Source organism: Scomber scombrus, chromosome 9 (genome assembly GCF_963691925.1).
Source record: "Scomber scombrus chromosome 9, fScoSco1.1, whole genome shotgun sequence".
In the NCBI taxonomy this organism is placed as follows: Eukaryota; Metazoa; Chordata; class Actinopteri; order Scombriformes; family Scombridae; genus Scomber; species Scomber scombrus.
In genome coordinates this window covers 4,666,458-4,680,361 of record NC_084978.1, presented here as the reverse complement: position 1 = coordinate 4,680,361, position 13,904 = coordinate 4,666,458, and the positions used below count along the sequence as shown (strand labels likewise).

General features: G+C 37.9%; 1 protein-coding gene across 1 annotated transcript in view; it reads right to left on the bottom strand.

The window, feature by feature from the left end:
- pde6a (phosphodiesterase 6A, cGMP-specific, rod, alpha) overlaps positions 1–11,048 on the bottom strand; it is a 37,069-nt gene extending 26,021 nt beyond the window's left edge. The window contains exons 1-7 of the mRNA XM_062425573.1: positions 10,720–11,048; positions 9,819–9,960; positions 5,124–5,276; positions 4,183–4,272; positions 3,431–3,571; positions 1,737–1,811; positions 376–440 (exon numbers count right to left, since the gene is read on the bottom strand). Coding sequence (XP_062281557.1) covers positions 376–440; positions 1,737–1,811; positions 3,431–3,571; positions 4,183–4,272; positions 5,124–5,276; positions 9,819–9,960; positions 10,720–11,048 — 995 coding nt within the window. The remainder of the gene's footprint in view (positions 1–375; positions 441–1,736; positions 1,812–3,430; positions 3,572–4,182; positions 4,273–5,123; positions 5,277–9,818; positions 9,961–10,719) is intronic.
- Between the last annotated feature and the right edge of the window lie 2,856 nt (positions 11,049–13,904).

Below are 13,904 nucleotides of genomic sequence, written 5' to 3'. Positions count from 1 at the left end.
TTAGGCACTGAACATTCAAATTCATTTGACCATGTCAGGTTAAATAAATGTTATTTAAAAATCAATAAAATTAAATAAACATGTTTCAGTCCACACAGGAGAGACTGTCAGGATTATTCTGCACTGAAATGTTTGGACAGAGGTTATTAATGTTTACAAGAGCAGAAATGTTGAATAAGAGACAAGAAAACAGAAGATCACAATGTCACGGACATTTACCCTGTTTAAAAAAAAACATCTTTTTTATTTTTATTCGGTAAAATGTTGATCATGTTTGGTTTGCAGGGGAGGAAGACACTGCATCATCTCTCTTCTGTCTGTTTTCACATCTTCAACCCTCCAAACACCACAAACTAAATCACCATGGTGACTCACGGTATGACTTTGATGTCCTCTTTGCCGTGCAGGATGTAGTCGATGATCTTGTAGAAGATAATTTCCTTGAGAAAACACACAATATAAAGATTAGAGAGAATGATACTGTGCAGGTCTTGTGGAGTAGATATGCAATGAAACCCAGTAGATATGTAATGAAACCCAGTAGATATGTAATGAAACCCAGTAGATATGTAATGAAACACAGTAGATATGCAATGAAACCCAGTAGATATGTAATGAAACACAGTAGATATGCAATGAAACACAGTCGATATGCAATGAAACCCAGTAGATATGCATTGAAACACAGTAGATATGCAATGAAACACAGTAGATATGCAATGAAACACAGTCGATATGCAATGAAACCCAGTAGATATGCATTGAAACACAGTAGATATGCAATGAAACATAGTAGATATGCAATGAAACACAGTAGATATGCAATGAAACATAGTAGATATGCAATGAAACACAGTAGATATGCAATGAAACACAGTAGATATGCAATGAAACACAGTAGATATGCAATGAAACACAGTAGATATGCAATGAAACACAGATTCACTGTTAAGGCACATACTCTTCAACATAAGATTGTTTTATAGTTTTAATAAATAACCACAATTTGTCAAGCCCAGTCAGTCTTTTAGTGTAAAGTACTTTGTTCAAATGTAAGATGATAAACAGTCAGTAGATATGGATAACATCTGTCTGAGCAGACTCAGCAACACTGTAGTCGTGTGTAATTGAAAAAAAAACACCACTTTGCTGTTACTGTAAATATATTTAACGTTAATGTAAATATCACAATGCGAATATCAAGACTATAACTGAAACAAAGGTATTTTAATCTCAGCTTAATCCAAATAAGACTAAGTCTAACCACTCAATAAACCCTTAAATCTGTGTTTTTCATTATGGCACATCCTGCAATATAAATGTCTTGAAAAGAACAGACAACATCCTGATGATTGTAGTTGTTCTCAGAGTGCCAGGAGATGAGAATATGAATACAAATGAAAGCTTTATCTTGAGGTTGGCACTAAAGGATAAGTCATAAATGCTCAGCAAGTGTGATGAAATGAAAATGTGCCTACAAGTTTTTCATATCTTGGAAAATGTTCCTCATGGTTGCACAAGAGTTTAAAGATCGAGGAGCCAACAACAAACAAGATTCATGTTCTCTGGGCCAAAAATACTCGCTGCACATTTATTGGACAGTCTGCCACTAGTTTTTGAAATGCACAAAGGGGGATATTGACCAGATGATAGCACAGTTACATGTAGAACAGTGACATTAGGAGCAGGACTGGATTTAGCAGGACTAGTAGTAGATGTGGTCAATATTTTCTTACCCTGCCATCAGGTGTTTTGGGTCCATCATACGGTGGGACTTCACCCATCAGAACGGGCCACAGGTCGAAGAACTCCTACACACACAAACACACACACACACACACACACACACACACACACACACACACACACACACACACACACACACACACACACACACACACACACACACACACACACACACACACACACACACACACACACACAAGAGAGATTCAGAAGATTTAAAGTTGCACAACACAGCTAATAGAGCTACTTCTGTTGTTTCATTATTTAGATGCACTTACTGTATGTTTTATTTTACATCCAGCAGCATCATTCTGCCTAAAAAATGCTAATAGCAGCAGCCTCTTAGGAGCACGTTATATATTTCGTACTGTCTCTCCACAAAACGCACTGTTCCTCTAAAATAAAAAAAAACGTGGACTCAAGGTTGAACTTCTAGTTTTGTTTATTCTTTAAGTGCTTTTATTCATGAAATCCAGTATTGTTACCAGACAGCCATCTGTGCAGTCAGACAACACGTGTTTGTTCTCACATAGCAGGTGTTAGGAATCAACTGGCAGCTGCTTGTAATTAGGTGACAGACACAGCCAATAAGTTGCATTTATGGCAAAGTGTTGATTATCACTAATACAACGGGGATAGTACGATTGTGATCAGAAGTTGGTTTTTAAGTATTACCTCTTCTATTGACACAAGGGATGAAAGCAAAAACAACAAAAAACATGTAAAGACAGAAACAAATTGTGTAAATGAGACAAAAGCCCGAAGGTGTCTCTGAAAGTATCTCGTCCCAAAAGAATGAGAATCACATCAAAACTCATAGACGGTGAAATTGGTAGAAAAGCAGCAAAGCATAAAGAAACAAAGCATGGTTGTGTATTTTATGTTTGTTTTTCTCGATTTAGCCATTTATGGTGTGAGTGTGTCTCCTACCAACTGCCCAATCTTTGTGTTCATGCCAAATGCACTTTTTCTGCAGATTTAAAAAAGCCCATAATCTTTATTTTATACGAGTATTAAGGTGGATTTGGCAAGAAATCAGTAATTTTATGGGATAAGAGAAAACCGAGTAAAATAACTTTTTTTTTTTTTTTTTTACTTTCAATGCTGCTTATGCTTCTCAGTCTGCTGTTAAACTTGAAGATTGCTTAAAATGTGTGTATTTCAGAAGTTAGGAGACATTTGGGATATTAAAATGATAGATTTAGGAGACCTTAATTATATTTTAAGGGGTGTACTTAGATTATAAGTATAGTTTATAGATTATAGGATGATTAATGCATCTTAAAGCTTCCTAGAAAGGGCTGTTCATTAGTGATTGGATTGGCATTTAAGATTAAAAAAATATTCACCAATGTATGGCTCATTTCTGTGAAGCACAAATTCAGCTACAGTATAATTTAGCTTCATCTTTTCCATTGAAGGTCTACAGTCATGTCTGATAAGTGATTAAAAGTTTTCACCGTGCTCTTTTGGCACTTTTATCTTTTTATGTTCAACCATAAAAAAATGTTTTAAAGAATTAAATAGAAGAAAGATAAGAATCTGAACTTGTGGTAATGTCCCTCCTTGATTCTCTCTGCTTTTGTGTGTTTCCCAATTTATCCCTGGCCCTGTGTGTGTGTGTGTGTGTGTGTGTGTGTGTGTGTGTGTGTGTGTGTGTGTGTGTGTATCTATGGTTACCCACCTTGGTCTTGGTCATGTCCAGCAGACCTACAGAGTAGCGGTCACAGTTGAGGAAAGCTCTGACTGTGTACAAGGCTTTGTGGAACTGCCTCTCAATGTCCGTCAGCTCTTCAAACACTTTGCTGGCCGACCACAGCAGCACCTGCACCAGAAACAACACACGCTCATAATTAAATGACCACAAAGGCAGAGTTTACCTGCACTGCAGAACCAACCACAGGAGTGTTTTCAGAACGACTCATTAGAGCGAAATATGCTGCTCTCCAAAACCCGTTAAAAATCACTCTTTAAAACTGATGATGTTTTATGGTGGGACAACACTGTGGTTAAGGTCTGGTTAGGTTTAAGCACAAAAAACACCTGGTGAGGGTTAGGAAAAGATCATGGTTTGGGTTCAAATGATCAATAGAAATGTGGTGTCTACCTCTTTAAAGTTATGCAACCTTTATTGTCCTTTAACAACATGATTGCATTGAATGTACACCACTTTTTCATTATTTTGTCATCTTTTGTGCCACATATCCATGTTATTATGACTGAGAAAATGTGGGTCCCTGCACTTTCTTGTGTTGTGCTGACTCAAAAAAAGCATTAGATCAAAGTCTGTGAGAAAAAAGGTCCAATTTTAGACATTTCACCTACAGCGTGAACACTGGCTGGGAATAAATAATAAAGTCAAACTTAAAAGGAGCAAAGCTAATTAAGATGCTAAGGAGGAAGTTGTATGAAGTGATGCATGCTCTGTAGCCTCACCTGTCCCCTCCTGGTCTCACAGTTGTGCAGGTAGCTCAGGTGGAAAACTCTCAGGACCAGGTTTGCAAAGTTCAGGTACTTGTTCAGAGTCTGGAAGAAAACCGCAAACACTTTCAGCTGCGATGGTCAATACTGAGAAATGCATGTGCTGATATCTTTAAGACATAACTTATATCTCAGTATATGTCCAGTGATGACCATTATAATATTCATTACTATTAGTTAAGATGTTTTGCCTTCATGCCATCAGTAAGTGCAGGTGTAATATTTTTCAGATGGCATTTTAAGTGTTTGTCAACCAAAAAGGCAAATAATTCTTTATGCATTATTTCTGTTTTATGATTATATAATATTCTACAGAAGGCTTCCAGGTGATATAACTCACATCCAGGGAACTACAGCTACAGCTACAACTTCTGCTAACAATAACAAACACAAACAGAATTCATCAGAAGAGGATAGGCAATGATTTTTCAGTTCATCCTATGGCAGCCCTGCTTGCATCCACTATAAATCTCTTTCTCCAAATGTTCTCTGACAGACCTTCCTCGGCTGAAAAATGTTCTCATTTCCGCTTTCATAAAGTTAAAGGATTAGTCCGGTTGTTTATGATTTGGAGGGCTTTGAGAATTGTGCTGCGCTGTGAGTTGTAGTGCAGCAAGAAGCTGCATCTGTCAAATAGTTTTATGTGGCTTTTACAAGAGACCAATATTGTTTAGCAGACTGAGTTTAATTGTGCTGGATCACTGTTCAGTCAAGCAGCCAGGGTGGAGTTTGGAGAAATGAAAGAGACCTTGATAAAAGTAAGTAAAGGGTAAAAACATGAAATCGGAGGTCATGTTTTGTTCATGTACTTATTTCATTTTTTGAGGCACTTTATAACTGCTTGAAAAGTATTCTATGAAGCTAAAAATGAGCTGAATCACAGTATTGGATGTTACCTCCTCATCCTTGGCATCGAAGTGTGGCCCGTCCAATTTGTTGAGGGCCATCATGACCGCCACCATATCTTTACCGTTCATGATAGGTATGGCGAGGACGTTTTTGGTCTTATACTCAGTCAGTTCGTCCACGAAGTCACTGAAATGAGGGCTCTATGAAGAGAAAGAGAGAGAAAGAGAAGAGAAATAATTTAATTGAATCCAGCTGGCACGCTTTTTGCCCCCGCTCCCCTCAAAACTTCAGGATTGCACTTTGATGAACACACCACTTCTATCCACAAACGCTGCTAGCAAAGGCTTTCCATTATCCACAAACTTAAGGCTTTCTCTGCTGCACTCCACCTACTGCTCCTCCTGTGCAGCAGGGGTCATCAATTCTGCTCCTCTGGGGGTGAAAAAGAGGGAGAGCGGCTCATTAACTGCTAAGAAGAAACAAAAAAGGCCTGCACAGAGCGGCCCTCAGGGGACCCGAATTGGTGGCAGAGTCCTAATTTAGGTAAAGCAAGGTGTGAGTATTTGATGTGATCTTTTTTTTCCTGGTGTAAGGTTAACCTGCAAGTAAGGAATCAATGAATCAGAGCAGTTTGCTGAAGGAATATCATTTATATTCATATATTGTTCGTGTAGCAAAGGAGGAATCCAACACCAGGTCTCAATCCCTTGTTGCCCCTAAACCACGGACAACTGCACCAACCACTCAGCCAAAGAATGAACCTGCTTGCCAGGCGGGCCAGTCATCCGTGGTCCTTACTCTCCAGAAGGCACAGGCCTGCACTGAGATGTTTGCATGGTGCAGAGTAGCATTGATTCTAACAAACACCAGCTTCATAGAGCTACTACCCTTTTTACTTTATCTGCCACTTCACCCAAATCACAAACAAACTCCTTGAAATCAAAGCATTTGCATCATTGATTTTTCATTCTCATATCTTTAAATTTTGCTGTTGCTGGTTGCAACAGCACAGAAATCATCAACTCAAACCCTCTCTTCTCCACTCAGCTGGGGAACAACTAAAGATACCCTGGATCTGCACAAAAAAAAAAGAGAGCTTTTCAGGATTTGCCGTCCTTGTGAGTCAGCCAAAATGTCCGAAGAGTAAAAAGTACAACATGTTCCTCTGAGGTACAGACTCAAGTTTATCATTCTTGGTTTTTGAGCAGTAATCGGTAAATCTCATACTTGTATTTTGTACATTTCTAAAGCTGTGTTTTAATTTCTTTACTGGGAGTCGGCCGGAAACGTGGTTGTAGCATCATGAGGAGAAAAATCCCCGTGAAGAAGACCTAACTGATCCCTCCATCAGCGCCATACAGTAGCTGCTTCAGCCTCACACAGCTTTACAGATCAACCTGCTCCAAAGATCTGGGCAGTTTGACAGCTTGTTATGGGGTGACCTTTGACCTCGTAAAGCCCAGGGAGGTCTTCATCCTGCTTGTTAGCTCAGCTGAAGCTTTGCCTTGACCTTTGCCCAGCAGCTCCAAACTCTTAAGCTTAAATGTGGAACTTTTGTCTCAACACTTATGCTTATGTCAAAAGCTCCACTGTAGCCTTCTCCATCACCACTGCTGCAGCTATACAATGGTGGATAAATTGTTTTGAGCATCACACAACCTGTGAAAAGCTCAGTCCACTGTTAGTATTTGATGCATCTGGTCCGAAAATATTTGGGAAGTCAACAAAAGCTGCATGATTAAATGATTTATCCTCCTGCAGGTTTCTAGTGCTGGAACAGTGTGTTCGTCTGGCCATCGTGGGAATGTCAAATCCGACACAGATTAAAAACTCCGGTATGCAGTGAAGTACACAGAGATTTATCTGGCAGTGATAGGCTTAATCAGTATTGTGTCAACTCATTTGGCCTGGAATGCAACAGCTGTTCATTTATATAGAAAAGTCCCACACCATAGCTTTACTGTATAATAAATGTTACCTCTTTTATTTATTTTTAATGTAAATTATATAAACATATAAAAGTTATTATTATTGTCATTATTATTAATTATTATTATTATTATTATGTAATTTTACTTTTGTTTGGTCTTTTTAATCTATTTAAACCTTTTTTTAATTCAAACTTTTAATAAATGTTTTCTCTTATTTTCTCTAATGTTCTCTTATTTTTTATTTTCTCTTATTTATTTAACTTTAATTCATTGTAGATTTTTTTTTACAAGTCCGTCATTCTTATTTTCTTTTGCATGCACTGATCTCAATTTTTTCTTTGTAATTTGTTCTTTGCTTTTTGTTCCTTCATCGTTTTTGTTCCTTTTCTTTGTTGTTCTCAGTCTACACTCCTTCTGACTTATAATCAGCTTGTCAATCAACTGTGAAGCACTTTGAACAACATTAACCTGTATAAAAAATATATAATATATATAAATAAAGTTTGATCGATTGATATCAGTTGTCTCTTGATATAAAAACACAAATGCCATTTTCATATATAATCATATTAAGTTATTTATGAAGTTCAATCTTAGCCAGATTCATTAATAATAATAATAATAATAATAATAATAATTCTGGGTTAGTCCTATAGCAAGCTATTTGTAACTGTAGGATGTTAAAAATCCCTGAATTAGGTTTTAGAGTCAGTCAACTTTAAACTATTTGAACACTAAACATGAATTTGTTGAATAAATAAATACATAATAATAAATAAACATAGCAATGAAAAACTTTCATACAAACACTTTTTTAATATCACCAAATTGAATAATTAAATACATACATGTAAATAAATGTATGCATGTTATTATGTATTATATAATGTTCACACACACAAACACACACAATCTAATACTAAGAGTTCATCCCCAGCTAAATTAGCCTCTCTTTTTATGACCCGTTAACTGGATTTCTGGGTGTTTCTGCTCCACTGAAGAAGAAGAAAAAAAAACCTGCAGTGAAACAATAGAGTGTAACAGAATAGATTAAAGTTGTGTTACTGTGCTGAGTCTGTGAAAATGGCTCAGGGCCTGTGTGACCTCTGGGAATAATCTGGGATCGCTCTAATTCAGGACAGATTAACCAGCTTCATCTGCAACCTCCCGCCCCCACTAACACTCTCCACCTTCCTCACACACACACACGCATAGACACGCACCTCAACTCACCACTCCTCAAATAACAGTCACAGTTATTAGTCTGTAAATTGTGTGATTATTAAATTCACTTTGAAGGGGGCACGGTTAGAGGAAGAGAGAGAGAGAAATAAGTAGTGAGCGGATGTCGCTCGCCAGTACATAATCCCAGTGAAACATAATCTCCACCTTCCTACAACGATCCTGACTGGTTGACCGGGCCCTGCACTGGATCGGACCGGGATAGATATACAGAGCGCAGAGAGACAGCGATTTCCAGTCTCTGCATTACTCTGAAAGGCTGTCCTTGGCGCATTAGCATCATAAAGCAAGCCAATTATAAGGAAACATTAGCTGTTCCTTCGCTTCGACTGGGGAGGCTTGCAAGCTTTGATATCGTTCCAGTTGCCACATTTACCCATCGTGCTTTCATGTGTTTGTGTGAGGCTGTGGTGTGACAGGCGGAGGGTTTTGAACAGCATGCTGATGTTTGTTCTGTGGTCGCTCACACTGAAGGCACAACAGGCCGGCCCTGGCAGCAGAACCAGCAGATAAAAAAACCCAAACGGGAGCAATCAACCTGGGTCTGTTTTGTTCTTACATGAACGCCCGAGCTTTCTAATCTCCCGTGAAAAAGAAGTGATTGAACTGATACTGTGGACAGCTTGTAATCCATCAGTTATGTGGAGTGGGCTGCTGCCTTATTAAGTGTAAATGTCACAGTAACAGCAGTTGTTGCAGGTATGAGCACTGACTGCTATTATATGGCGGGGAGGAGGGATGGAAATGGACCTGCAATAGCATGACAAACTTGAAGTGTACATGGGAATAAAATTGCCAGCCATTTGCAAATGTCAAAGGTATTGGCTATAATGAGATTGGGCTGGCTTTGCTCTGAAAGGAATTAGTGGCAGACACACTGTGGTGTCAAGTCGCCCTCTGGTGGTCACTTACAGCCAGAGCAACAGTAGACTGGTTTTTCACATCTTACCTAAACACGGATTTAAATGTTTACAAGGCAATAAAATATAATTAGATTTTAATGCTTTTTTTTATGGATTTGTTGACTGAGATGCAAGGTACCTGGGTTTTATTCTCTATAAACTTTACTTCTTGGCAATAGATTCATGCTGGATCTCTTAAATGACTCAACATGTTTCAAATTCTGCCTGTGTAAGTCAACAGGTAGAGAGCATGGCACCAATACAGGATAACTGGATATAATACAGACCAGGACCTTTAAGATTAAAAATATAGACATTAAAGTTGCACTAGATAAATATACTGTATGCCTTAAATAAAACAGTATTGAAGTATTGAAGGAGTAAATAGACTTTTTTTGCCTTTTTTTTAGCTTGTTTGTTTCATTTTGTTGTTTTTTTCCAGATGTGAATGTATTTATTTTGTAGTATATATAACAGGATTTAAAAGTAAGAGGAAAAATTAAGTTGTTTGCCATACATGTGAATGTAAATGTGTGGGAAATGTTACATGTGTAGACCTGTAAAATGTTTTCAAAGAGAAAAAAAGAAAAGAAGATAGACTCAGGCGATACACACATCCTGTACTGATGTTGTCATACACACATCGACAGCGCTCATCAATACTTACATCTGCCACATTGGGAATGTTGGCCATCTTCTTGGAAGAAGCCACGTGGCCCACGATGCCAAGATCCAACGGATACACAATCTCACTGTCAGGTGGCACCAGGCAATCATCAAAGACTGCATCTTTATGAACATTAAATAACCTGGAAATAAATATATAAAGATTAGATTATGTTGAGCGAATTAAGTAGGCTTTTTTTTTTTTACAATGTCATTAAGTGTTGTTAATGACAACTTTAAACAACCCAACTTGTGTCCAGATTCAAAATAAAGGGAGAACATTAAAAAAACCCTCAACTATCTTTCAATTAACCCCAAATCACCACTGAGTCTACCAACTGTAGGTGTTAGTGGTTGTAGTAGGCTGACCATATCTGATATATTAAAATAATAGTGATTTTAATAGTGTTTACGGTGCACTGGTGAAAACCAACATCTGTGTTCATTCAGTGTAGTTCCTGGGAAACTTCTGATGAAATGTAAGCAATGTGCGCTACGCTGGCGGAGTGACAGACATGTTGCTTCACCCAATAAAGATAAGGCAGAGACAAAGCAAACAGAGTTGAAGCAGTATGACTTTTTTAAAAAGCGTGATAGATTATAACGGTGTAGATCTCTGCAAGGTACGAGGATTTAGACAATTAAAATAACTCCCAGATACCCAACTGAAGATTTCTACATGATGAAAGTTCAACTGCTACTACAGTACATACTATTAATGAGACCATGAAGTGAATCTGTGCATGTTGTCCTATAAACCTTTCATTGTGAAGAAATATATTCTTTGTTATTTTTGATAATACATAATCTTGTTGTGAGTGATGACATTTCTTCAGGAGCTGTTGGAGAATATGAAATACAACTTTTTAAACATTAAAAAAGAAAAAGAAATCCCCAATAACCTTGTTGCCAGCTCGGCCACACCGTTCCTCTGGCGGTACATGAAGAGGCTCATGCGGTCGGCCCTCATCATGAAGCTGAGGTGTTTCATGAGGTTAAAGACGGACTTCTCCATCTGCAGGTTGTCCTGGATGTCCCGTATCAGGTCGAAGAGGACCTCGCTCTCCTCCACCGATGACAGTTCGTGAAACTTGCTGACGTCCAAAGCGACTTTCCGATTGTTGTCCAGCAGGTCTGAGACGATCTTAGGCCGGAAGTTGGTGTCGTAGTATTCCTTGGCGAAATTTGGGTTGGCATCCAGGAACTGCTCTGCTGCTGCTGCGTCCACCATGGCTGCTGCTGACAGGGGACAATTTGAAATAGTATTGTATAATAATAATATTGCTTGTAGTAGTTTTGTAGTAATGATTGAGGTTTGACACTTTTAAATTCCACAAATGGTAGGAAAAGTATAGCCTACAGTACAAGAAACATTGTCCTTAAACCAACAATTACTGTAGAGCTCACTTTGAGGAAGGCATTTAAGTCCAAACTGACACAATGACAAAAAAAGTTGAGAGAGCATTCATCAACTTTTTGGCCATAAGATGTCCACAACTCACAGTCTTGATATATTTTTGCCAGTTTGAAGTAGTATGCTCATTTTGGCAGCTAATTCCTATCAACACATTCAGCAAACACTCATTTGGAGTCATCTTTTTGTACATCTTATGAATATATGTCGTGTATATTCCCTCTCCTTGTAGCTCTAGTTTGGTCTCCACCATCTGCTGAGAAAAATATCTGGCTCATTAGCTGTTTGATGTTCTACTTGCTTCACCAGATAGTCGCTAACTTTGTCTACCATTTGACACTGGTCAGGTATATCTTTAAGGTGGTCCTTCATATTGGAGGGGTGACATGCAGTTCCCTATGGAGGAGAATGGGGGAGGGAGCATCGTTTTCGGTAAGGTGTGTCCTTAACTAAATGTAAGGAGCGTAGGTTTGTTAGCGTCCATTATCACCACTGTTCAAGCAGCTAAAAATCATTTATAAAACCCCCAGACTTCAGGAGGGCTAGTTAATGCTAGAAATTGGGTTTATGAGAGCTACATTTGTGGACTGTCAATCCAAAAAACAATTAGCTATAAGAGGCTAAGCTAACAGTTATGAGGGATCACTTTTTGTGGGTTTGTCACTATGAATCATCACATAACATGTAGCATATTAGTCTCATTCAACTCTTTCTGACATGGGTTGGAATATAAGCAGGAGCACGAATGTTAGCTGTTCATGTGATGTGTATATCAGTATTTTATGCAGTGATTTGTAGGAGACAACTGACTTTTGAATGATGACGTGAACATTTTATGTGCATAATAACATTACGGCATCTACTGTTCTGTCGCTGTGTCTTTGACCCAAAACCTCTTAGGTCATTTAGGTTTATCATTACATAAAATAAAATAATGATTAACTCACATCATTGTTATCATGTGATGGCTCAACTACAATCAGCGTTGTAGATGTTGTAAACTCTGTTTAGCCTGGCTGAAATGGTCACGAATCATTCCTGGTTATGTAATTTAGGCGCTGGTGTCTGACAGACAGTCATCAACAGGCTGCTGGTCTAGACTGGTTTTCTGTGCTGATAGTGGTTTCCTCTACTGGTACAGAATGTGTTTCTGGACACTGAATTGGTTTATGGCTGCTCTTCTTGTAGACCACAAACTGGACATTATAGTGCCATTAAACAGTTTTGCTGCTTCTTTTTAAAACTGCATTTACAGTTTTGGGAAGGGTCGGCGTATAAAAATAAAACCTTCCTCCATCTTGAAACTATTTGAATTTGATCATGTGATCATGTGATATTACATCTTACAACAATAAACAGACTATTAACACAGTAGAATCCATATGAATAGCCACTTCCTGCAATTTAACCTGCTAGTACTGCAAAATGGATGAAGACAATTAAGGTAATTTTAAAATAAATCTGTATTTTTCTGCTATTATCTTACCCTTCTGACACTTGTCATATCGTCTTATCTTAACCAAGGTACTTGCTATAGAAATGAATCAATGAAAACATGATAAAATAATGTATGTAATGCTGAATCCTACCTGTTGAAGTCCGTGTATTGTCTCCAGCAAAGTGTGTAATCCCTCTGTCCTGCTAACCAAGTCTGCAGGTGGATGAGAAAAGAATATGGGATTACTAGGATGGTTTTAAATGGTCATGTGTGAACATAAGCCTGCATCCAATTACAATACTGGGATTACGATACCTTCCCATGTTTAATTGACCCAACAGGGGATTCCTCTCTCTCTCTGAGTACAAGACAATGTTGGCACTTTGGGGTACTTGACATTAAGTGAGCTATAATAGGATATTCTCTTTATTAACCAAACACCACCATAATAATACCACCATTTAACCCATCTTTTGGTAAGTGAAAACCCCAAATCTATATTCAAAGAGCAAAATATTCTGCCCCTGTGTCCCTTAAAAGGTGGCTATTAAAATTGGTTGTATACTCTCATCTTGAATTAATGTCAGTTACCAAAGATCATAATTGTAACACGATTTCTAGGTTTAAAAAGAAAACGGACTGAAATGGTTCATAGAAACTTCTCAAAACATCCGTGCCACCCTGTCCAGCTGCTCTTTTATTCATTACTATACTAGAAAAAAAGCAGCTTGTCATGCAAGCGATGAGGCAGCAGTATGTACACTACAGTAAAATACCTTTTAATTTAAGTGTTTGGACCAAATGGAGGAGAAATTAATCATGGATTCATATATAAAGGTGTGGCTGGATAAGTTTAAATAGGCGTTGTCATACTTCTCAAACTCTTTTGTTCACAAACTATTTAGAGAACTCATAACTTTATTTAGGTGGATGGTCCTACAGTATTTTTTATTGTTTTATGAGTCACTAACTTTGTCAGTTTTAGTGGTTCAAATGTCACCATGAGGCGAGGCCTGAAGAATATAAAAATGTCAGAGACAGGTTTCTGTATCAGTTCGTATTTTCCTTTTACTCAATATCACTATCCCTCTCTTAGTTGTTTATTTAGACAAATTAAGGAAAATTAGCAGTTAAAAGAAACTTAAATGCCATTAAAATATATTTAGTTAATGTCATACAGGATTAGTAACCTACATACATACTCCCAGTGTTACTTGCTACACATACAGTATCAT